Source organism: Falco biarmicus, chromosome 1 (genome assembly GCF_023638135.1).
Source record: "Falco biarmicus isolate bFalBia1 chromosome 1, bFalBia1.pri, whole genome shotgun sequence".
NCBI lineage: Eukaryota > Metazoa > Chordata > Aves > Falconiformes > Falconidae > Falco > Falco biarmicus.
This window is the reverse complement of record NC_079288.1, coordinates 105214189-105240532: the sequence shown is the minus strand read 5'-3', so window position 1 is coordinate 105240532 and position 26344 is coordinate 105214189. Positions and strand designations below refer to the sequence as shown.

General features: G+C 40.1%; 1 protein-coding gene across 5 annotated transcripts in view; it reads left to right on the top strand.

Moving 5' to 3' along the window:
* LOC130157378 (bifunctional heparan sulfate N-deacetylase/N-sulfotransferase 4) overlaps positions 1-26344 on the top strand; it is a 161026-nt gene that overhangs the window by 101584 nt on the left and 33098 nt on the right. For all 5 annotated transcript variants that reach the window (XM_056356851.1, XM_056356830.1, XM_056356843.1 and 2 more), the window contains 3 exons: positions 4874-5028; positions 14029-14214; positions 15921-16049. In XM_056356851.1, coding sequence (XP_056212826.1) covers positions 4874-5028; positions 14029-14214; positions 15921-16049 — 470 coding nt within the window. The remainder of the gene's footprint in view (positions 1-4873; positions 5029-14028; positions 14215-15920; positions 16050-26344) is intronic.

Sequence of the window (26344 nt, the reverse complement as noted above, 5' to 3'; positions counted from 1 at the left end):
ATACCCTTCTTACCTTTGAAGACCAGCTCCAAAATCTTCAGCTGTCAACCCATTCAGCCACATTTGGTGGCATGCACTGAGTGATGCTAGGGAAGCTGAGAATCTAATCTGGAGCAGAGGAGGAAGCATTACAGCAGCCAGAGGATGGGAGGGTCAGTGGGAAAACTGGGAACGGTGCAGTCCCAGCTGCCACAGGCCATGAGGTAGCTGTGGATTAAGGCAAGCCACCCCTCTTGGTGTAGGCGTAGTATAGTAGTACTCCAATTTTCATTGCCGGTATTTCAACACCAAACGGACGAGCTTACCCAGTTCTTAGGTTTCACCACCCATTAGGAGAGTACAGAGGTCCCTGGGAGAAGGGGAGATGGGGAAGCATCTGAGGAATGAGTAGAGAGAAGGAAAACAAAATTATGTATTTGTATCACTGTCACTTTCAAAGTCCAGTTCTTAGGTTTCACCACCCATTAGGAGAGTACAGAGGTCCCTGGGAGAAGGGGAGATGGGGAAGCATCTGAGGAATGAGTAGAGAGAAGGAAAACAAAATTATGTATTTGTATCACTGTCACTTTCAAAGTCCAGGCTGTTTTCCCCTTGTGCAAGCACATAATGCTAAGCAACTGCTGCCCAGGAAACCTTACTGACTAAAGATATAGGACAGAGAGCCTGAGAAAAATGAGAAGTAGAGAGAGATGGAATTACTTGCCTGGAGTCATATAACAAGCCAGTGGCAGACCTGTGATTAGAGAGCAACTTCGGAGACAGAACTTCAGCATTCTCCTCACTTCATCTTGACCTGCCTGTGTAGTTATTCCTTCTGGAGATTAATTGGACACACACGTAATACAGAAAAATAAACAAAAATAGCCCAAGGCCCTGAGTCACTCTAAAGTAGGATGCTGCTGGGTTGTGGCCATCTACACAGTAAAGCTGGTATCAGTCATGCCAGTGTCCACTGCACAGAAAGGTAATTCAAGGAGGGTGAGCAGGTGGAGAAAGATCATTCATTATAAATACCGTGAGATACTGAACAATGGCTGGCACAAAACATGCTACCTTTCTACAAAATCAAACTCCAGACCTGCTGGTACCTTATATCTTTGTTCATCCCAATGGCCTCCACACTGCTGTCCCAGGTTTTCTTGCCCAGCCGATCTAGCGCTGACCAGTTTCAGATTTGCTACTGCTGTAGAGAGGGAAAATAGGAGAATGTGCATGTGTGCCTGTCCTCCTAAGGCTCTTGGGTCTTACAAAAATAGCACAGAACTACTTAATGACTTGAAGCATGTCACTGCCACCATTAAGGGACCTGCTGCTGCCTGCACTCAGCAATGCATCTGAGTATTTAAGTGAACACTTCATTTACATGTCAGTGGTGGCATTTTGTCATATCAGCTTAGTGGAAAGGTTTCAAAGTATTCTCCATGCAATATACACTTTATTGACTCATTATAAATAAAACACAGAAAAGTATTCTTTAATTACTGTAAATGTGGCTTCTTTACCCAGAGAGGTTTTTAGCATCAGATATTCAACATGTTTTATTAGCGCACCACAACTGCTGTGCCTTACTGACTGCCTTAATGCGTGATTTTGCTCTCCTTTCCAAAACTTGGATCATTTTATAACTACAGGAGGGAGATGAGCATGGGAATGTGTTGGCAGATTAAACAGTTATACATTTTCATCAAAAGATGTTGCTGACATCTGTACCACAAGTACCAGCTCTAGTTGGCATGCCGGCTCACAAGTACAATAGCTGATGCATTGGCCTCACTGCTCATCATTACCACCACTGTTCCCTTCTGGGGCACTGGTAGTTGTAACACTATTAGCAAAATCTGAGTATACCCTATTAGTTATTCAGTTTTAGCAAACACTTTCTACTCGTTCATGCTGTGGCAATAGAAATTAAGATGTTCTCAGGATTTGCATTTAAGATTTACATAATTATTAATAGCAACTTCAAACTTAGTTTTGGTTTTGAGCTCAGAAGAGACCTCTAAGTTATGGCTGTAGTTTTAAAATATGGGATTATTTATTATGCGCAAACAAACTCTGAATTATTACCTACCTGTATAAAGTGCATACTGCATCTCAAAGCAGATATACGTTCACTTCCTTGATTGTAGATCTACTGCATTTTTCAGATTTTACATTAAAATGAAGATAGAAAGTTACATAAAGAATGCTGATTGTACAAGAAATGGAATCCTCAAAATCCCCTGTTTTGCTTCTAATACTCTGAATAAGGGATTGGGCGAAAATATTTAAACCATATAAGCACTCACCAAACCCACCATTAAACCTTTGCATGAGTTTTTTTGAATTTATAAAATTGAACAATACTTGTTTTATAGATTTGTAAAGAAAATTATCCTCAAAAGCCACACCACCACCAAATGTTAAACTTCCAACCGTTCTATTCCAGCTCTGCCATTACAGGGTGGGGTTGTGGTTTTTTTAAAGTGAAAAGGGTTATGCTTTATCTTGTTTGATTTTTGTTGTGGTAAAAGAAAGTGCAAAGTTTGATTAGTTGTATCAAAATTTACAAAGAAATTAGTAGGAAAAAATAGGGGTTTAAAATAATGAATTTATTTCAAGAACCACAGCCTACTTCAAATATTAATAAGGCACTAAATTATATTTCAACCTAAATCTTATGTCAAATGATTGTAGTTCTTTATACATTTCAAATACCCACTTTTTTTGCTTTTCATCCCTATCTTCAGTTTTCTACCTTTAGGTAAGCAAAGAGATCTTCAATGGCTTCACAAAATCCCAGCCCTTTCTCTTCTCTCCTATGTCAAAAGCCTGCATTAGGTTTCCTCTCCTAATCACATTCCCTTTGCATGTGTCTGGGTGACTGCAAGCGAACCACATACCCCAAAACACAAGAAAGCGATCATTCCACAGATGCTGCACACAGAAGTTTTGCACAAAGGAGCAGACATTCACAGAAGGAGCAGTCATCCTTCCTTTATTTTCAGTAAGGAATTACCTCGTAAACAAGGTTGTTTTCTTTTTCCAGCAGCACTCCCGTCAGTGGGAGCAACTTTCTTAGAACTTGCGGAGTGCTGCAAAGAGGGGAGTGAAGCGATTCAGTGACACCAGGAGAAAGTTTCAAAGTAGTGCTCTCCTTGTGTAGTAGTATTCTTCAAAAAGCACTGCAGAAGTGAAAAATAAAAATAAAGTGCTGAAGTGCACACACCGACCAGCCAGCTCTGCATGTTCCTGCCTCATGCCACAAAAGCAGTGACACCCACAGAGTGTTCTCTTCCAACTAGTTTTGCAAAACGTTGAAAGGCTTGTAAGAAAAGATACTTACATTTGCATCAGTATACTGATTCTGACAATTCTTTAACTGCAGCTAAATAAAAGCAATTATAAAAGCATTTAAATGGTGAAGGAACAAGAAAGAAGACTGCTAATAAACTGAATATTGTTCAGTAATTTGAGGGCGAAGTTACTAAATGTACCTTAGCCTTTCCAGTTTGAAAAAGCACTGCAGACCCACATCTGCAGATGATGGAAGCAGCATTGTATCATTTCTCAAATGGAAGCTTTTCTTTGTTATAACCACACACTTGCTTCTGCCTGAAGCAGACACTCCTCACTAACATAGGAATTTGTGTTGTTTTTATTTCAAGATTAATCCTGGGAAAAACTGAATACTGAACCATAGGAAACAACATTTGGAATCCCTTTGCCATTACAGCTTCATGTTTTCCACCTCATTGTATTTTGAAACTATTGCAAACTTGTTTCACACTTTACCAGGAACTACCAGATTTCAATTTACTGAGGCTGATAACAAGGTAGATACAAGTGTGTGTAGGGGGTGGGTGGGTGGGTGGTGGCATTGGTATCAGTACACTTTGTACTTAACAGTGACATTATTATCAGGACAAGATGGAAAATGACTGATGCATGCTGAACTTTTAAATACTGGTTGAACATCATCTTTGGTCTGCTTTTCAAAAAGTTCACTGCTTAGAGACCTGGCAACCAGCAATAATATTCCTGATACTGCTTTTTCCTGTTAAATCCAAGTTGTCAGGTTATGTGATAAAAAGGTAGTGTGGTATTAAAATCAAGCTAATACAGAAAGTGTGGTGTGTTGTTTTTTCAAGATCACATGCACTAAAAAGAAATTTTTTAAAATCAGACTGTTTTTAGGTAATATTCCCTTCTTTAGAAACATAACAATAACTCCGGATATTTTAGCCAGCAGCTCTGTATCTCATACAGAGACCAGCTTATCCTCACCAGAAGGGTTGTCCAGCATTGGAACAGGCTGCCCAGGGAGGGGGTGGAGTCACCATCCCTAGAGGTATTTAAAAGACACATAGATGTGACACTTAGAGACACGGTTTAGTGGTGGACTTGGCAGTGCTGGGCTAGTGATTGAACTCAATGATCTTAAAGGTCTTTTCCAACCTGAATGATTCTATGACTCTGGCACACACCTCCCTGTGATGCCACCTTGACCAGCTACAGCCATGCAGCAACTGGCAAGACCAAAGCAGGTTCATAGAAGCCCATCCAATCTGCACCTTCATGGGGAGCCTGAACTTCTAAATACTCCTACTGCAGTACATAGCACAACAATCAGCCCTTGAAAATGAATTCTTGTGAGAATTACTATCAGTTAAAATTGTGAATAGAATAGGAACAGAGAGGGATAGTTACCACCAGCAGTAATTCACCTCACTCCTTTTGTGATATGGTAGAGCCTTTCTACAGCACAGGGATACGTTCAGGCCAAGGACAGCAGGTTTTACAGCAGCCTCTTCTGTGTTTACAAAACAATAGAATGGACTTTTCCTGCCGTTGCTTTTTTATTACCTTCTTTTTTTGTTTCTTTCTTTTGCAGGGACTGAAGAGGAAGATGAAGGTGATGACCTGCTGTTGAGGTCCGTGGATGAGTTTTGGTGGTTTCCCCATATGTGGAGTCACATGCAGCCTCATCTCTTCCACAACGAGTCGTCACTGGTGGAGCAGATGATCCTCAACAAAGAATTTGCAATAGTGAGTAGAAGTCGCCAAAAGATTCACTGGGGTACCTTTGCATATTGTAGCTATGCTTTCCAAACTGTTTTTATGTTTATCTATATTATACACACACATATATATTTGCATAGATATGCAAATAAGGCAGCAAGATTATAAACTCAGCCCCAAAAAAAGCCTTTCTGTGGTTTAAATTTGGGCTTAATTTTGTCTTAGCGTTTTTCACTGACATGGGCTTTGTGGAGAGGTAGCAGCCCTTCACCCAAGCAACCTTACGAGACCATAGGGGTCAGCAGCAGTGACATCTCAGCAGATATCAGCTGGCCTTTTAAGCTTTAGGAAGGGGGTTATTATACAAGTTATCAGCTTCCTGAAGTCTGGTGCAAACATCTTCAATAGGGGAGGAAGAAAGTTGCAGAGAACCCTGAGCATTGCGTGTGGTTTGTGAGAAATATTGAAGCTAACAAAGCAAGTAAGAAGAGCGGCTGGATTTCACTGTGCTTTTTTTCAGATGATCTGCTTGAAAATCTCCTTTTTACATAGCTAACCTGTTGCTAATATTTATAGATAATGTTTCATTTTTGCTCATTTGTGTTGTTAACTTACAAGAGCTATCTTCCTCCTAGCTTCACCCAGAGTTCAGAATACTTGTACCATTTAGAGTCCTTTCCGAGTAATTCTACCTGCTTATTAAGCGTGACAAAGAAAACCTGAATTCTATACATGCTTGCTTTGGAACAGACACTGTGTGGTCTTTGACAAGGCATAGAAATGCCAAGCAACCAGAGCCACTCAAAAGAGCAGAGTGACACAGCAGGGCTTTCTCTGCTGCTTCGGGAACACAAAGCTCAGCCCTTTGCAGCTCCAAAAGGCCAGCCAGCAGCTGCCCCTTCCTCCCATCCCACACGTGAGCCAAGGCGCATCAGGGAACCAGCAGATGCCTGAACAAACAGTTGGAAATTATTTATTCCCTTGTTTACAACAATATTTTCCTAACAACCTTTAAAGAAAATTCATTAAAAATAGCTTAACTGTTTACTCCTCTTGCCAGGTGTACCCCCTTCTCCTGCTTAGCAGTCTGTTAGCACAGAGGCATTTTGGGTGACTTTTCCTTTCTACAGTTCTGCTTTGCTGTCAGCCTTCGCTTCTGGCATGGCTTTGTTCATGCCTTTTGTGCAGTCTGGCCCAGAGACCAAAGTATAGTTAGGATTTTAAATGTAAGAGTAATTTTTAAAATAATCTGTATCTCAAAAATACATCGCCCATTCTTCTTTAAACCTATAGGGAAAATCTCCTAGCATTTTCATGAAACATGAAGTCCTCCAGGTCAAACCACCTTTAGGAGTAAAATCTATAGCATAGTGTGAAAACAAGGCTTCTAATAGAATCTTTTTGCAACTTGAACTACAGAAAGATAAACTCCATGTCCCTATCATCATTGAAGGGTAGAGACTCCTTCGGGTGCCTATAAATAAGGAGCTGATGTCAGTGAAAGGCTGCTGTTATTACAGTTTTATTTCCTGCTAACACTTGGACAGGGGTTGTACGAACCTCTTAACCTTGAATCTATATGAGCTGTACAATTTACTTACAAGAACATTTCTTTTCAAAAGGCTTCCTGTGAAATTCTCTCTGTGGGAGAAATTTATCTTCCTGATATGACAACCTTCCTGATAGCTATCAGAGAGGTCCCAGCCATGACTTCAGAGTAGTTTTGCATCCTCCCCTGCTTTCTCATCCTCAGCATCATGTTTTCTTTGGGAAAGGAACTCCCTGTTCTACCACTGTGCTTCTGTAATTCCTCCAGAGTTAAAAGCAACTCCCTTTTCATTCTTCTTGGACTTCACAGCGTGGATCCAAATTTAAATCAGAGATCTAGAACAATACATAGAAAATCTGCTTGATGTTATGAATGTTTTGTTTGTGCTCTAATATCTTTCTTTAGTATTATACTCAGGGAAACACAGCTTGATGTTGATGCCATTTTCTATTGCATTTTCCATTTATTGACCATATCCTCCCTACCTCCTGTTTTAGCAGCAGGTAGAGAAGACACTTTGTGTCAGTTTCTGGAATAAAAGCTGCAATAATCATTTAGAAGTATGACCATATTCATTCTTCACCTAATGTGGTGTTTCTTTGTTCATTTTTCGAAAAACATGGGTAAGAAGGTAACAGGGTCTTCAGGAACGGAGAGCACTAAGACGACCAGTCAAGGTTGCTTTAGGACCCCAAATATCGCAATAAAAAAATCTGTTCATTAAGACCTGTTGGCCCTTCCTGGCTTTGTCACCTTAGAATAAAGCTAAAACACATCATGCTCTCAGGAAACCTGCACCCAAATCCTATCACAGTCAACAGGTTTTCCATGTGAGGGAGTCTGGGGTCGACATTGTTCACTGAGGGGAAAGGTTTCATAAAAAGAACATCCTTCTCTTGAGTATTGTGGGTTAAAGTCAAGCTTAATAAATAGAAACCATTGCACCTGAAACAGTATTTCATGGATATTATCCCATGGAACTGTAAGTGTACATAAATAAGCATAAGTTTTATTGGCTTTTCTATTTACACTGTATGCATGATCTTTGGTTTGCAGGAGCTCAAATACACATACAGTCTGCTGAATACAGGCAAGAAATACAGGTGTTAAGAGCTGGCAACTGTATAAAAGGCCTCATTCTGTTTTACACAGATTTATCCATACCTTATAATGATGCTCTATAAAATGGGGGCTTACAATTGCAGCCTGCCTCAAACAGGTGTATCACAAAATACATGTGGAAATCATATCTAAACAGTTTTGTATACATTCAACTAATTGCTAATTAGGTATCTAATTGCCTTGATTTCAGTGCAGATATGTATACCTCTGTGTATCTGTGGCTTAGTAAAATCAACAGTCTTAAAAGGATTCCCTTACATGTGACTTGCTTCTGAACCAGGAGACTGCCTTTAATAAGAGCATTCCAAATTACTTTATGTGTCCCTAAGATATTTATCATTGTTTCATGCCTAGTTGGTGAGAGGAAGAGGCTTTTTCACACCTTTCATAAATGTTACTGCCCCTCTGCTCTGGATCCAGCAGGCAGCACAGCAAGTGCCTGGCAAAATCCTTGTCCACACATGCCCAAATGATGGGCCCCACAGCTTCCCTATTCCCAGCCCCATCCCCACAGCCCTTGCTGCCAAACCTCTTCTCAAGCTCTCACGATATCCTCAGCCTCCAAGGAACAAGAGCCAGAGATTTTTAACTGTGGTGAAGTAGCAGGCTACCCAGAACTTTGCTATCCCAGCGTCATCTTATTTCCATAAATATGAATGGTATGCTTCAGAGCCCTGCTAAGGAAATGGCAAATTACATTTATTTTGATTATCAATTGGGTTTGACTTGATCATGTTTTGTGATTTTGGGAGGGGGGTTTGGTGGTTTGTTTTTTGTTTGTTTGTTTTGTTTTTATATCAGAGGATGCCAAAATCCTTTAAAGACACTAAGGGATAAAGCCTTGGATTAAATTTTGCAAATTGATAATATCTCAAGTATTATTCTCCTTGTTTATACACAATGCAAATGATACACAAAGAGGTAAACAAACTGTGCAAACAGAAGTCTCTGGTAGTACGTCTTCCAAAAATAAATTGAACCAAGTTTTCTGTGCCATCCTTTAATCACAAGATATCCTTCCTCTCCCCTGTTGTACATTCATATCTGACAAAACCACATAGACTATATTTAATCCAAAGCCTATAGCTCTTTATTTTGTTACTCAATTTGTTTGCTCAGTGATTATCTTCTGTGCTCCTTTGTGAGCACATGTGCCCAAAGTATGGTAGAGATAGGACAAAAACTATCATCGACTGTAAAAAGGTAGCTGTGATCTGATATGAAGAAGTGAGGGAGATGCGTACAAAAAAAAAATATCAATTCAGAGCCTGTCTAGTCACACTGCTTGGCTTCAATCTCCTGTTTATAAACCAACTACAGATGCACAATAGCATTTCCTCTGCCTAAAACTTTTGAGCTGCCAAAACCACAAAGAAACCATGAGCTTTTAATATACCAATTAAATACCAAGAACATGAAGACCACTGACCACATACCAAAGGCAAAGTATCTACATGTGATGAAGAGTCTAATTTGTCCCGCTATTAATATCTGTCATTAATGTTGCGAAGGAGAGATGCCCACTAGAGGTTGCCACTAAAAATGCTCTGTAAGTGGTCTGCATGTATAGGGTAACATTACTCTGTGTGGACAGGATGAGTTTTATTCTGCCTAACGTTAAGGTCCTTCTGAAATAGTCCATCTTCATGAGTGCTTTTGTCCATACCAGGAGTGTGCTTTGACAGCACATCTCTGCCTCTACTTTTTCAGCTTTATTTGCTACCACACACATGCAGAGTCTACACATTTCCTAGTTCTATATAGCTTCCCCAGTGCTGGACCACCTTTCTTCATTTCATGTCCTCAGAAACCTAAGATCTTAAATCTCAACATCTCTGCCTCTTGGTAGCCTGCAATGGTGTGAAGCACGCCTATAACAGGAGTCATGGTGATACCTGGGAGGCTCCTATGTAAGACTGGTGAAAAGCTGGCTTTTTCCTATGTCACTGTCAATCCTGGAATGACGCTGACACCAGAAAACCCACTTCATTAAGACCCTTTGTACTCTGCTTGGTGCATTGTACAGCCACATGGTGAGGAAACACACCACAGAGATGAAAAAACAGCAGCGAAAGCAAATATCAATGCACAGAGCCCCTATATCTCAATAACAATCACCTCTTGTTTGCTGAACAGTCTTGTCTAGCCAGAGAGCTTGTAAACAGATTTTTAAAGTTTAGAATTGAACTAGAAGTAATCAAAGGCTGAAATATTTATTCAATAAAAATTATACAGAAATATAACCCTTGAGAATAAAAATCATGCATCCATAAAGGGTAAAATACAGCACAACATTTTTGTGAGTGCTGACAAGCAAGGAAGTAGCAAATTCATTTATCAAATAAGAGAAACTTTACTAAGTATTTTAAACTGACATAGTAACATACAATCTCTTCTAGGAAATCTCACCCATGTTCAGCAATATTAGAAATATATCCCAGTACTAAAAGTATGCAAAGCTGATATAAATCTTAACTTCAGAAGGTAAAATCTTAAAAAAGTACATTTACTCTATCACCTACTGTTGAACAAATTCAAAAGGCTTCGCAAACTTATCTGAGGTTGCATTGTTACATTTTTCATCTAACAAAAGTTTTTACACCAAAGGCAATATTGCAGTTTAACTGTGTGAAAAGATCTACAGTAGGCATATGATTTAATAAAATAAAATAAAAGGTCTTTCTCTGACAATGGCCAATAGTAGATGTTTCTGTAAAACAAATCAGAGATCTTTAAGAGCCAGAATGCCATTGTGTTGCAACAGTTTTAGTTTTCATTTCATTTTATTTTGTACTGCATTTTAACAAGGACATATAATATTTGGTGAAATCAAAAACTAGAGGGTTTCTGCCGGACAAGGTCCTGCTAATAGAAACAGTCAATCTTCCATATGATGGTTTTTACTCACATTTCCAACATCTACTCACAGAAAAACTGCTGTAGGGAAGCAAACTTGCTTGTTGCAAATATGCCTCCTTCCGGAGAGCAGCGCTCATTCTGCATTACCTGCCTTTTCTCCAGCAGAGGCGTTTTGCACAAGTGCAGAATAAGTAAACACAGCAACTGCTGACTGATGGCAAGTGCAGCTCATTTTGGTATGAATAGGAAGGTCAAAAGAGGTTAGAAGTTTCAAATAAATCTTCACTCGCTTGAACGAAGACGATAATTGAGAGAGATAAGCAGCCTTGGCAGATTGCTTCAGCCTTTCAGATCACCTGTAGAAGTACCTGTCCTATGCCTGGGCTCTGGGCAAGGTAACTTTGGAGGAGGCAAAGATGAGCCAGGCTGCATGGCAAGACTGTAAGTCTCCAATTCCCATTGCTCTGGCTTGGGTGCATCAGCACACGTGTGAGATAGCAGCTCCCCAGGCTCTTCCCTGGGAAGCAACTGCCGCTGGCCAGATGTGCTGGCTACATGCAGGCATCAGAAGGAGGGTTATTTTGAGCTGGTATTAGTATGATCCACACAGCATGTGCTCACTGGTGCCATGGTACACAAAGGACATGAGACGTACTCCTGGAAAGCATCCTCTAGCCTGGTCTAGCTCTTAAAACAAGGCAGGTTGTATGCTCCGAGACCACTCCATGATGCAAACCAGTGCATAGGAAGTAGCAACAACTCAGGGAATTTTCTGCCAAAACCAGAACTATGGTTTTAATCATCTTCCCTCATCTCACAGGTTGTAGCAGTGATCCTCCTTTAATGCTGAACTCATCCAGAACACTGCTGTAGCTTCAGCTTACAGGCATTTAAACTAGAGCTGACAGGCTCTCAATGCACAAGTAAAATAGGAATACAAATTTAACCTGTCCAAAATCAGTGGCTCTGGGGTCCCAGCTTAAGCATGCAAAGGAACATGATGCTGCTCTTCTCAGTGCCAAAAAGGTGCCGAAATTTTCCAAACCAAACACATGCACAAAATTTTTGAACAAATTTTGAAATTAAAAAAAAATTATAGAAGTCTTAGATGTAAAAATAATAAAATCCTGTAGGAAATTTTTGCTTAGAATAGATAAGGAAATGTACTCACTACAGGCATCTCCTATTTTGCCCAATAGCTCAGATTCAAACATACACTCCTCCTTTAACATTAGTTCTCAATCCTAAACTAAATTGAATAACAAAATGAGAGGGGAAAAAGGAAAGGGAACAACAGAAAACACTGGAAGACTACATACAATATTTAATTTACCCAAGTAAACTGAACATGGAACTGACCAAAGAAAATCTGATTATTTGTTAGTTGTTTCTTCTTAAAGTCACATTTGGAACCCAAGTGACGGACATGTATTTGTGTGATGAACTATGTAGCGTGCAGGTTTTATTCAGAGGCTAATTAGCTTTTTATATTGGGAACCTGTGAAAAGCTGCTTTATATTATTTGTGAATGGCACATTACCATTTCACTATTCTGTTGCTATGGCAATACCAGCAGCACATAGTAAGTAAACAGGATTTTACATGTATTTGCCCAGATACCTACTTTAGAACATATCATTCAGAGCAGCATTCATTATCTAGCTCAGGACACATTTGCCTTACATTTACATGTCTCTATACTCCCTAACAGAGGCTTAGAGTTTCAAGTTGATACAGTATATGTAAGTTAACACAGTGTATTTGACAGCGTAAGCATCATAGACTACTCAGGCAGAGTAATAAATGGTCAGATTTTTCAGAAATGTTTAGATATAGCTTTTTCCTTTATACATGTTGATGACAAAAAAAAAATAGGGAAAAGAGTGATTTAACACTTCTCATTATAGAGCTATTCCTCATTTCATCCTTAAATTGACTCATGCCTTTCAGGTAGGTGACAACATTGATAAGCAGAAATTACATTTTGCTCTGAGTAAATTGCAAAACAGTGAATTTGGGTTTCTTTTTTTCAAGATCATCCAGTAACCCAAGATCTTTACTAATAAGGAATGGATAAATTGAAGTGGTTGTGTTATAAGATGTATGTACAAGCATTCCCTACAAATTTAACTTAATTTTTGTCAATGAGCGAAAAACCTTTCTGCAAAGTACTTGAAGATGCCCAACAGAACTTGCTGTTCCTGGAATTCAAGTAATCAGCAGTTCTTGGATAATGTGAGCAATAGGAAGGACAAAATAAAAAAACATGAAAAAATAATTGTCTCACATTGCAGCCATTTCCCTCTGATCATCAATTTTATATGAACAGAAAACAGCTGATGTGGTACCAGGAGTAAAATTAATTCAGTAGACACCCGGAGTGCAGGAAGGGATCTGGTGAGAGCCAAAGCAGCAGGACAGTCTTGCAACCTGGAGATGTCATGGGAGAGTTCAAAAGGGCTCTTAGTGGACCTACTGGAAATGAGCCTGGGCAGAAGAGTCAGGACACAGCCTTTCTGCCTGCCAGTAGCTGGTAACAAATGCTGGATGCGCTTCTGAACAGTCACTCAGACCAATGAAACCAATTACTTTGTTTTCACACATGTAGCTTACCCTTCAAATAATTTGCTCTCTTTTCAATATATCCTGGTCTATAGATGTGGTTATCAGGCCTCATAATCAGATAGGGTTTTCAGACAGCCCATGCTAAATCAGGAGCTGGAGGGATGAGGAGCACAACGAAGGCAGGAGAGCGTCCAGAATGCAGGGAACATGCCCACTCACACTAAATCATCTTCCTTAATTCCTTCCGCCTGCACATTAACTACCTCATTGTGCCACCGGAAGATATTTTCAAGATAACCTATAAATTATATTCATGGAAATGTACATATTTCCTCATAGAAATAGAGCTATAATAAATATTTATGAAATGAAAAATGTCTGTCAAACACCAGTTTGCTACTACCTTAATACCATGGAAAAAATATAAGCAGATTTAGAAGCTACAAGGGATATTGATTTATTTGTGTTTTAAAACAGGAAGGAATCTTGCTCTCATTCCAGAAATAGGAAACAAAAAATCCCACATATGTCACTACAACATTTTTTTTTCACCTGTTTACTGCTCTAATGCTGTTTGATAACTTAGTAAATAAACAGCATCGGCTTACTGGATTGCCTTTAAAAAGAACCAAACAGGTAGCATGCATATTAAAATACAGACAGTATGTAATGAACGGGGCAGCAAATCTATTCCATGTAACAGTAACGCAACATAATTCAAGAGGATTATTTATCACTCTGCAGTTATCAAACTGTAACTCCAGTTCCCCCATCTCTCCTCCACTTTTAGCTCACGCTACATACAAATAGATACAAGTTTGTCCAAGGACAACTGCTTCTCCAACACTGCTGCCTGCAGGAAAAATAAGCTTTGAATAATTACATGTTCTTTTACTGTTCCTAAATATATTCCTCCCTCTGCTTTGCCACAGGAGCATGGCATACCGACTGCCATGGGGTACGCGGTGGCTCCACATCACTCTGGGGTCTACCCAGTTCACATCCAGCTGTATGAGGCCTGGAAGAAGGTCTGGCACATCCGAGTGACCAGCACAGAAGAATACCCACACCTGAAGCCTGCACGGTACAGACGGGGCTTCATCCACAATGGCATCATGGTACACTGCATTTCCATGCTTCATAGCAATACTACTTTAAGTGACTCAAAAGTGTGCTATTTTTACCAAAGGCTTCAAGTTTTACAGTAGTCATTAAAATTCTCTGTGATCGAGGATTTGTAAGGGTGCCAGAATAGTGCATTTTTTATGCAGCCAGTTTTTCTAAATAGTCACACAACTCGGGCAACTGCAAACATTATCCTCAGAAACCAAACGTACCTGTAGTCCCATCAACTATCAACAGAGTTACAAACACATACTTTGAAATTCATTAAACTGCTTAAGACCTATCTTTCAAGCTCTAGTTCATCTTTATGCATGAAAGGAGTAGAAAACACCACCTGGGAAGGTGAGCAAGTGTAAGTAATCTCCTCCAGCAGGGAAGACTCTTCTCAGAGGCCGAGGTTTCATTCCAAATTTTGCTCCTGAAATTCCCAGAGCCAGGGACCGGACGCATGCCTGACACTTCCAGACCGTGCGTTTGTGCAAGGAAAGTGAAGGCTCCTCCCATACACACTGCGTGAAGGACAGGAAAATGTATAAAATCATTTGGCCTGTCTTACCAGCCAGCTGCGTGCAACCCTATAGATATGTGAAATGCAAAACCTGAATATGCATAAGTGAAATTAGAAATATTTCAAGGGAAAGTCCCAGATTGCCTTAAAATCCCAGCTGACTCTAGTATTGCCTACACATTTTAAATCAAAACTGTGGTCCCCTAAACAAGACAAAAGGAATGTCTTAATCAAACCCGAGAAGTTACTGCGCAGAGTCCAATTACCATTGGAATAGGCTCAAAGTCAGCAGTACATTTACACATACATTGGAAGGCCTTTTGTTTCTCTCCAGTTACTGTCTTTGCTTTTCTGCTCAGATAAAGTAACAAACAAAACCTATATTCAGCAGAGTGTTTTAATGCATGTGTAAGTGCACTGCTGAATTTTGTCTCTGCATGAATTAGGCAATACCCACAAGCCCTGATAGTTGTCTTTACCAGAGCCTTTTGATAGTACCTAGATAATAACGTAACTAAACTCTCCAGTCCTCCAACATGAGTTTGCTTGCCCACACCTGCTAGCTGGCTTCTTCCCAGCGTGCAGCCTCCTGATTTAGGATGGGATAGGAGGCTGACCGCAGGCTGGTCTCATGTGAGCATCTCACCCGTCCTGTCCGCATTTCACAAATGGGAATGAGGGGCTGGGTATGGTTTTAAGGACTGAGCAAAGTATGAAGCAGCAGGTCTTTGGCAGTCCGCAGCCTTGAATACCAATTCAGTTCAGCATCCCAAGAACAGTAAGATTAATTGGCTGTGATAGCAAAGATGGCCAGGAAGCACAATTTATCTGCTAATAAACTAACTCACCTTGATAAAGGAAGAGAGGTTTGGCTTTTTGTTTTCTTCCTTTCCCAAATGCTGGGAAACACTTAGGAGTGTATGAGCTGAATAAAACCGCCTGCATGAAAGCCAAGCGCATGTGTGTGGCAGCTTTTTGGAGCTGGCATCTGGAAAGCTCCACCTCTGCAGGACCGCCCTTGCTTACCGTGAAAGTACAGGAGGCACAAAGGGGCCCATAAACGTGCCAGAGCCCAGAGGCAGAAAGGGTTGTGATTTTATTTCTTAGAGTTGCTGGAGGGATCGGGATGGCTGTGCCAGGATGAGTTTGCAGGAAGAAGTTAACGTGATGATACTGTTACTTTGTTCTCAGGTGCTCCCTCGACAGACCTGTGGCCTTTTCACTCATACTATTTTTTACAAGGAATATCCTGGGGGTCCTCAGGAGCTGGACAAAAGCATCCGAGGAGGTGAACTCTTCCTCACCATTCTCCTGAATCCTGTAGGTACCACCTTTTGCTATTCTTTGGACACGCTGACTGATGGGGAGGAAGGAGGGAGGAAGCAAAGGGGATCGGTTTTCTTTGATCTTGCTTGGGAAATAAAACTCAAGACCACTTGCTCAGAGGTAACAAGCAGTTTAAGAGGAAAGGAGCAAAATGTCTTCTGCTAATTTCTAGTTACAATTGTATGAAACAAGTTACTGGAAAAAGCATTAATTTCAGCTCCATACTGTTTCCCCATGAGAGAAGAGTGCACTGACATGTCTGAGACTGAAAGAAACCAGCAAGGGCAGAGAAAACTGTGTGATCTTACTGTGCTTTTCCTTTTTTCCATAAGCTTGGCTTCTCAGGCACTCCTAATACAGCTTGATGTAAAGCCTAGGGCTCAGGCCTGATATCATTCCCCTACCACTGGCTCTTAAAAACAGGATTTATACAGATAAAGTACCCTAAACAGTACACAGCCTTCCAACAAAAAGTTTTGCTTTGCTCAGTGCTGCATTTTTTTTTCCTCTGTCAACATTACATGAACTATAAACTATAGATATAAATGTATGTGTGCACATATAAATAACCTACATATGTATAAATCATATATATGTGTGTGTTTAATCAGAAGTGCCACAGACTTTCAGAAGGATTTTCAGAGTTATCATGCAGTTTTGTCTCTCAGCTGATAAAGGGGTCTGAACTGTGCTGTCCTAATATACACACACACGACAACATGATGTGTGATTTGGCTTACCAAGGGGCAAGGAGAAAAACTACCTGACTGCAGATGCTGTATTTTGAAGTCACAGTTCTCTTGCCAGTGAACAACAGGCTGGTGCCATTTAAGACAGCAGTCTAGAGGTGGAAGCAAGAGGGAAAAGAACAAAAAAACCACCCCACCCCCCCAAAAAATAATCATGTAACAATTCTTTTTTGCCATTGTCCTCCCTTCTTCCTGTTCCATCCAAGCAGGCTACACTACTCACAAGATACATGGCTTGTGTCTTGCCAGGTGGCCTAATTTTCAGTGGGTTTAAATTGCAGTACTCATTGACTTCTCTGCAGAGTTAAAGAAACTTCAGGTGGAGCTAACTCTCAAATCCAGGTCACATTTATTTAGAGACCTAAATATAGATTTTGGTATTATATAATTAGATGCTTGTAGGTGAAAATTTTGGCTGGGGAGCTAAGTTGGTGTCCAAGTCAAAGATTCAGTGGGCTTAAAGAAATAGGACACTTCTGTTAGGAATTTATCTGTACCATACACGTGACACCCAATTTGAGAATAAAAGATATCCGTGTTCTTTATTCTGTCTCTCCATTACCTGCAGCTCTCAGGCTCGCTTTTCTTCCCATAGTTTTCTTAAGTGTAAGTTAGCTCATCACTGTGTTGGGATGCTACTAGAATTTATCATTATCTTTATTACACTTTGATCAATACCTGTACATCTTTCACTTATCTGAAGACTTCCCCAGATTTAGGCATTGCAGCAGTCTGCAGCAGAGTATGGTTTTACTTCACTTCATTGCCATGTCAAAGCCTGTGAGCATGCTCTGGCCACCCTGACTTCCCCCCCTACAGCTCACCTTTTCCCCAGTTTCAGGTTTTTCTTACTGACAGCAAATAAGCAAGAAGATACAGGCTCACAGATGCTCATTAGAAATTTCACCCTTTGCATTTTTTAAGCAATCGCATGCAAATGTTTTTCCCAAAGACTGGCTGAGGCTATGGAGAAGGGCAGCTCTTCAATTAGTCTGAAAATTATTTAAAAGGCCATTCTTGACCGCTGAATGAAATCAGATAGACCTTTGCCGCCCTTTATTACACTCTCCATAATGCCTTAGCCTGCACTTTTCAGGCAGGTCCCAAGCAGGACCAGCCTCAGAGGTCCTGGAGCATCTTTGCCCTGGAAGCTCTGACAGCCCCAGCTGGTTGTGCCAGCCCTGCAGGAAGGTTCCCCCACCAGGTCCAATTGCTTCCCCAGGAAAGGGCCAAATCCCACCCTAGATGGGTGCTGTAGCACAGATGGGTGCTCTTGGTGCCCTGCTGACTGTGACACAAAGAATACTTGAGAGAAGCAGTTCTACCATCCATCTTCTAAGTTTCAGGAGCGATGCAGCTGAGACAGGACCTTGCCTAGGAAGGCAGTGTATAATGGCAGGCAAAGCATTCCAGAGTTAATCATGCATCTGTGATGTTCCTGACAGTTAGAAGACCTTCTTCCAGAGAAAGGGGAGGGCATATTTTTCCTTGATTTTCTTCAATACATGAAGTCATTGTTTTGCCCAAGTTATGTTGCAATAACTTGAGTGTGCAATATATATTATTGGGTGTTTTTTTACAGTATAGAAAAACTGTTAATGTTCCATTCCCCCCTCCCACTTTTGTGATTTTCTATCTTTACCTCATCAAAACTGATATTTTACTGAGCTAGGTGACACAAGTGAAATACTGAAATGCACTTCCCCAACTCTAAGTATGAATCTGTTCCAATATAAGTGCTTACTCAGACAGGAAGAAATATAATTAAATCATGTGTGAGCTGAAGTAAGATATATCACAAAACCCCTCCATCATTCAAGTCGGGTTGATACACTACCCTATGAAATATGCACCAACTGACAACAGTAAAAGCAAAATCTAGCCTTATCTCATAAGGAAACTAGTCTGAGTAGGAAACAAAATAATCTGTATTCATACACCCTTTTCCTTTTTATAAATACGGAATTTGGACGGCACACAAATCAACCAATGGGAAGATGTTTCTTTTATTCAGTGTAAGAGAAGGTGTAACAGTTTGGTGGTTAATGTGAAAAAGTTCACAGATTAGTATCTAAAAATCTATGGTATCTTCTGAAAAGAATCAATAGAGTGCCTATTGCACTGGCCATTCACCAATTCCAGAGCATACTTTTTCATTCAATTGATATGATGTGTTCTCCAATCTGGCAGCGGTGCATACTGGAATTAGCAACAAAAGAGTTCCCATCTTCTGTTCTAGAAGCTTTTCACACACCTCTGCTCATTAATAAGCTTCAGTCATATCTGAATGTCAACCTGTGCAGTTCATGGCTTTACCAAGAGCACAGCTCAGGGGTTTACCACCAGCAGTACAGCATAAACCAGCATGTGCTCTCCAAATGGATTATGGAAAAGAATGGTCTGGAATGTAAAGGCTTTTTCAAAACCATAATTTAATATTTTGTTGTTGTTGAATTATATCGAATGAGATGCCTAATATAGTCCATGCATAGAAACCATATCCATAAAATAAAATCTTAATCAGAATGCACTGTCCCCCCAGCACACAGGCTGCTTCACATATCTTTTACACAGTTACCCCATTTCAAGCTTTGCAGGCAAGGGATTGCCCATACCATTGTTTATTTTTGCAATATCGACACTATTAAAAATATTTTTTATTTACTCTTTAAAAGCATTGCCAGTCTCTTTCTTAGTGTGGAGGAGACATGCAGAAATAGAGTAGCTCCTACTAATTTTACTGCCATGTGGTCACACAAATCTTGTGCTGACCAGGCTCAGTCTCAAGCAGGTGTGAGCCGCTGCCACCGGCATTAGTACAAGTACATACATACAGCAAGGGGAAAGGTGAACCCTTTGCAGGAGCCGTGTGCTCATCTGGAGGGTGGAGATGGTGTAAGACTGTTTCTGCTTGCAGAAAGCGAGTGTATGCATGTGCCCTCTCACAGTGCTGCAAGGCTACCATGACAACTGGAGTTAACATACAAAATGTGTGTATTATTATCACAAAAAGATCATATTCCAAAGTCCACGATCGGGTTAGAAATCTCCTTCGGCAGCTAGTTACCTGCCCTGTGGTGTGCGGTGTTGTTCACTACCCCCGCCTGATTCAAAAAGCACAGCAGCAACAACAAAAAAAGCAAACTAAAAAAAGGAATAGCTGGTTTCAGAGCCCTTTCTACAGCTACAGACAATCATTCCGTTAACATTTTATGTGGTGCCTCCTTGATCATCAAGTAGGCTGGAAGTTAGAATAGGGTTTCTGAGCAAGTTTGTGGTTGTTGCCCATCTTTCTTTTTTCTTCCTCCCTTTACCAGTTTTTATATCTGTATGTTTCTCTAGATGAGCCTGAAAGGTTTGGGCAACAATTCCAAGTTAAGTGTGATATATAACAATATTTTGGCTTTAGAAGCTTGAAAATCTAGATGCTTTCCCTATAAAAACAAACCAAACCATAAATAACTGATAATACACTTTTTAAATGAAAAATAAAGTGAGCTGTGCAGTTCAGTGACATCTTCCTAAAGCAGCTATGGTAAGGGCTGGGCTCCCACACTCCAAACAAGTATCTCTCTGCTCCTAGCTTCTCTTTTGGAGGCAGCTACCTAGTTTCCTTCAAATCAAAGCCCTGGACCTGGGGTTTGAGGATGATTTACTTTAGAGATTGTTTCCAAAAGTCAGTCTGGGTGAGGATGCACTGGTTTGGGCTCTCTGCAGACATCTAACACTATTCCCAGCAGGCTTTTAGTCCTCACATCTTCCCACTCTTTTGCTCTATGTCCTTGAGTGTGCAACACCTATTACCGATACTATGCATGAAAGCATCCCTCTAAAGCAACAACATTGTTCTCTCACCATTTCAGACCCTTAAAAAACAGACATACAAAATAATTGTTATATCTTTGAGCTGTATGTGCAGAAACTCTGTGGTGGGAGCAATGTAGGCATGAGCTTACTCCATGAGTGGGTACAGAGGAACAGCACACCCCGCATCTCATACCCCCACGTACACACAAAGCATCACTGCTGTAAGTCACCTCCTACTGCCACAGGGAAATGACAAAAGCTGTTGGGAGTACTAAAACCAAAAAACTTCTCTCACTTTCAGTTTGCCCTCTTGAAAAAACATGTAGGTGAATCTATTGCTTATTAAGTAGTAGACTGAAAACACTTGCTAAAAAAGTGCAATGAGGTGCTCATAGTCTGGCCTCTCTTTCTCTTCACCATCCAGCACCAGCTTCCTTACTTTGTCTTACTGGTCCAACAGTTGCCTTTTTTACACAAACCGGTACCATATATACTCGCTAGTTAGGGAGGACAAGAGTACAGCTGAGAATAGTTCAGTTCATGTCCACAGTTATTTTGAGGCAAGGCTTCTAGAAGTGAAAAGCCATACTTTACTCTCTGGTAAATAGAATTATTACAAGTTTTCCCACACACACAGACTTCAAGACAGCCTTTTTCAGACTGTTTCAAATTTTAGAAATAATCACAGTGCCTTGATTAAAACCAGCATAACACCACCTTTTGCTGTGGATTACATCTATTTAGCTGTCTAAAACCAAACTAAAAGTCAGCTATTTCTGGTCTTCTAACGTAAGATGTCAGGGGCAAAGAAATAGAAACCTGAAAGTCTGTGAATAAGTGGTGACACAAGCTGTTCTGGCGAAGCAGATACACAAGAAGTGGATGAATAAACTTCAGCATGAACAGCAGCCCAAGCACAACGGAACCCAAGTCAACATCAACACTAGCTTCCAGTAGGACTACTGCCAGCCTTTTGACCCTACAACCACAGACCTAACAGGCTGTCTGCATTAGCATCAATACTTCGAACAGGTCAACCCCACGCAACTGAAACAGCCCCCAGCAGGGTTAAAAACCAAGCAATAGATCATGGTTCTTCTCAGCACAAGGGCACGGCATCTGCACTACCATCCTGCTTTGCTCAGGAAAATGCCTTGCCTGGATGATGTAGACCAGGGTTTCCAGGCACAAAGCAGTGACTTGATTTGTAGTTGTGTTTTTAACGGGATTTCAGCAGTGAGGGTGGCTTGTAAAAGATAACACAGGGAGGTTCATGTTTCCTTAGGCTGTTATGACATCCATTTATAATCTTTTATCCCACCCCTCCAAACAAGTGCAAGTAGGAATACAACTTAAATAATCAAATTTTGATTACACATTTTCTAATTAGTTTGATTACTGAAGCACATTTCAAGAATAATTAAGCATAGGGAAGCAAGTTTACTAAATAGGGCTAACATATCAGATAAGAAGGATGTATTTACAACTAATCTAGGGTCAGGCTGCAACTCTGTTAATGATAAAGGCAGACAGAGATCTAATTGGCATCGTGGTACATTGACTGCAACACTATTTCTTCTGTGAGGATCTGTTCCAGGCACTGCACATGTGAGAAGTTCACAAAGGGGCTTCAGCAGGGAGCAGGTGGGAGATAATGAAGCTTTTTCATGATGTAAGGAACCTGCAGCTAAATCCTGTTAAAAGGGAAGAGCCGAACTTTAGAACATGCTGCCAACGAAGGCTGCAGGCAGATTCTCTTTATCCCCCCTCCTGAGCCTTGACAAGCAACTGGTTTACAGAAACCTTATCCATTACTTGGGTTTGAGTTAGCAATTTCAGCAACGTATTACAAATAAATAGTAAGTTCCTATACCAAAAAATGTTTGCACTTCCACGAAGCAATACCACATAGATAGTTAAATTAGAAAATGCCCAAGTGACATTGCATTAGGAGAGTTTGCAGAGAGATTGTCAAGGGGATCTTCCAATGGATTTCTTTTTTTTTTTTTTTCCCCTCAAATGGCTTCTACTGAATATTCTGTGGCTCACAGAGATATTTTCACTTTCTAATTTATGAATCCTAAAGATGAGTCATGTCTGACAGTGATGATTTAGTAGTATGCAGAGGAGGGATAAATTCCACCAAGACAGACAGAAATCAAACCAACTTTCCTTTGAGTTTTAATGAGGGTTACAAGAATCCCAGCCAGACCTTTCCAGGATCCAGCTAATGCAGAAGGCTGCTCAAGTTTAGAGTTTGGGGTACTTATTCTTTGCATAAACACTTCAAAGCAAAGCTCATTAAAGTCAGTGGGAAAAGTCTCAATGAAAAGAGTGGGTCTGAAATAAACCTAAATAGTGCAACTCTTTCAAAAGGTATCAAGCTAACTCCTTTCTGAAGGGTTTTGTTCATTTGTAGGCTTAGAACAATAACAAGGAGCTTCGGAGGTATATACAGATAATACACACATACAGTTAGGGACAGAAAATAAGACATTATTCTTCTCTTGGAGTTTTCCTTGACTATTTGATACAAGAAAAGCAGTGAAACATTCAGCTGAATATTTTTCTCCTTTGCCACACCAAAGCGAAATGTTCAATCATTGTTATTATCATCATTGATATTATTTATTTTGTGGTTTGATAAACAGCACCAAAAATCAGTTATTCATTAAATCCTCATTAAGACAAAACTCCTACGAAGTCATCACATCAGTACTTCTGTCCACTACAATTAGTACAAGTAAGCAAAAAAGACAAAACCCAGGAAAAGACATCCAAAACTTCCATCAATCAAAAATGTAAAAAGAAATTTTTACAAAACTACTTTTATGACTAATCTAATTTTGAGCAAAATAAAACTTTTCACAAGACTAAGATTCTTACCACTGTGCTGCGCCAACATATATGTCTGCATTAATTGTAGTTAGATCTTAAAAGAAGAAATTTTTTTACATTAGTACTCAAGAAAGTATGTTGTTACTCAAGACATATCTTCAAAGCCAGGAATTTAATACTAAAGAGCATCAGGCAAGAAGAATACCAGGTCCTTAACCTGAATATAACACCACCCAGCTACGTAAATGAGTTGGAAAATTCTTTGGCTCTGACCAGTATTGTAGCAACTCTATCCCTTGTGAAAAATATTTAGGTTTTCTGCAGCTGTACAGCATTCCACTGCTTCAACAGAACAAACAAAGTCAACTTTTTTTTAAAAAAATCTTGTTATTTACTTTCTAAACTATTTCAAACAGCATCATTTTCTTTTCTGTCTTTCTAAACCATGCCAGTTCTTTACAGCTTTTTGCAGTGCATTGAAGTGCTTTCAAAGATATTTTTTTAAAAAGATGTTATTTCATCAGGTTACATAACTAAAAAATTATGGCATTTCAAGGAGCTCAACATTTCAGTCGTTTTCAGCATTATTTTGTTCTCCTTCTCATTATTTACTTAGCTTAGTTGTCCTTTAGAATAACTTTATCCATTCCCAGAATGTATTTGGAAAATCCCCCTTCCTCTTTGTTCACTTCACCAGTGCTGTGCCATATTCCTTTTTCTGTTGCCCCCCCCCCCCCTTTTTTTTTTAAATACCTTCCCATCAAACATTAACAGACTTTACATGCATTTCTGTTTTCACATACTTGGTAGAGAAAGACAAATTAACTGATATTAAAGTCAACCTGCATTAAGGTACCTTCTTTCATTTGAAAGAACTTTGTTATTAAAGCTGCCACGTGCCAGTCAGAGCAATATATTTTTCTAAGGCACAGCTCATGGTCACGTCATCTGCTATCATGAACAAACATGGAGCATGAGGTGGAGCTAGCAAATGGGATGAACAGAGCAAATCCCTTGCTTTGCTTCAATATGTAAACCATGAAAGTTTATAATTAAAAAAGTTCAGAGTGTACAGTTCCCAAACTGAAATATGTTCAGCAGCAAAAAGCAGGTTTCTCATAAGAAAAGTTAGGGAACTCTGTTGGAGTTGTAAATTTAAAGGAGGATTTTCCACATCCAAGTGTCAGGCTTAAAACTAAGTGGGTTCAGCCCGTGTTCTCTGACCATTGCCCTTCATTCAGTCTCCTGAGAAATGCTCTGACATATTTAAAGCATGCTTTTACAAATTGTTCTATATATCACATCTTCAGCATCCACAAGGTCTTCCAGTATCTGTTTTCTAGTTCATCTCCTTTACTCCCCTGCTTCACAGACAATAAAGAACAGTCATAAACGTTTAACAGCCAAGATAAGCTAATAAATACAGCCCTAAATATTATTGCCCCTACAAACAAGAGCGAGAGAGTAATTTCTCCTAAAAAAACCCCAGCTCCTTAAACCAGAGAGCTTTTTATTAAGCCAGCAAGTGACAGCACAAAAAGTCACCTCAGTCAAAACCTAAAGCAAAAATAAGTGCATCAGGATTTGAGAAGAACCAGCAAGACCAACTTGGCTCAGTTGACTGGTCAGTTAATTGGATTTACTTGCCAGTCCAGTGCATGTTTTTCCTCACCATCTGTTCACCTTGAAAAGCTAACGGATAACCCCCAACACAGCCACCTCCTTTCCTGCAGCACCTTTCCTATCTTCTGCTCCACTCTAGCCCCATTTTAGGTCTGCAGCCCCCAACCCCTTCTGAGGGACAGGGTCAAGTTCACCTGAAACCAAAGCAGTTGTAGACCTTGCTGTGTATGCAGGGGCAAAGCTTCTTATAAAGTATCACCCTGCCTTTGGCCACACTCAAACGGTGGAAAGGCTTGCAGAAAATGAAACCTAGTACGAGACCCCCACCATCTCAAGACATCTCCATCTCTGTCCTGGTCACGGCTGAATGCAGCAAATTATGGTTTTCAGCGGCCAGAACCAAGAAGGTCAGATACCCCTAGAGAGGTGGTGAAATTGAAGATCTCTACCAAGGATCACATTGTTACTTCTATCCATTGTATCTTCTATTCACAAGACTCTTCTCTTTTCCTGTTCTTCATTCCTTTTCCTCGTTACGCACGTGAACTTGGCTGGGCTAACTCTTCCTTTCCCCTTCTTCTCACAGGGTGTTCTAATTCAGTCTCCCACCATCTCCTTTTCATACTTCCACCAGAAAGAATTTGCTTGGGCCATTCCTGCATTTTATTTATATATATATACACACACACAAATCTCTTTAGATTAAGACCTGCATCACCACATAGTATCTAGAGACACATGCATACCCTACTCAGAATGGGTTTTGTCCATAAAGCCAGCAAAATAAGACATATTTGCAACTGACAGATCAAGCCATATTTGAAGTAAAAAAAAAACAAACAACCACAACACACACACCACCAAAAACCACCAACCAAAAAAAACCTAGCAGAAAAGCAAAAAGTTAAACACTTTTTAAAACTCCTTTTCCCACTTCAATCAAACATCCCTAAGAAGCTTTAACCTGAGATGAAACGTGGCATATGAATTTCAGGAAGATTAGCTTCTTTTGAGGGAATTTGGTTGTTGAGAGTGAAATCAGAGTTGTGATTGAAAGGTAACTTTGAACTCAACTCAGCAGAAGCTACAGACAGTCCATAATAAGGTACATTATTATTCTAACTTCTTTGGAAGTGTCATGGGACGCTTTTTATTTTGAAGGCCATTTAAATGCATTTACATTTTTAAACTCTCACCATAACTAAAGGGTTATTGTTCATTTCCAGTCTGTTAGATCTATATTCTGCACATCCCACATGTGCCATACTTCGA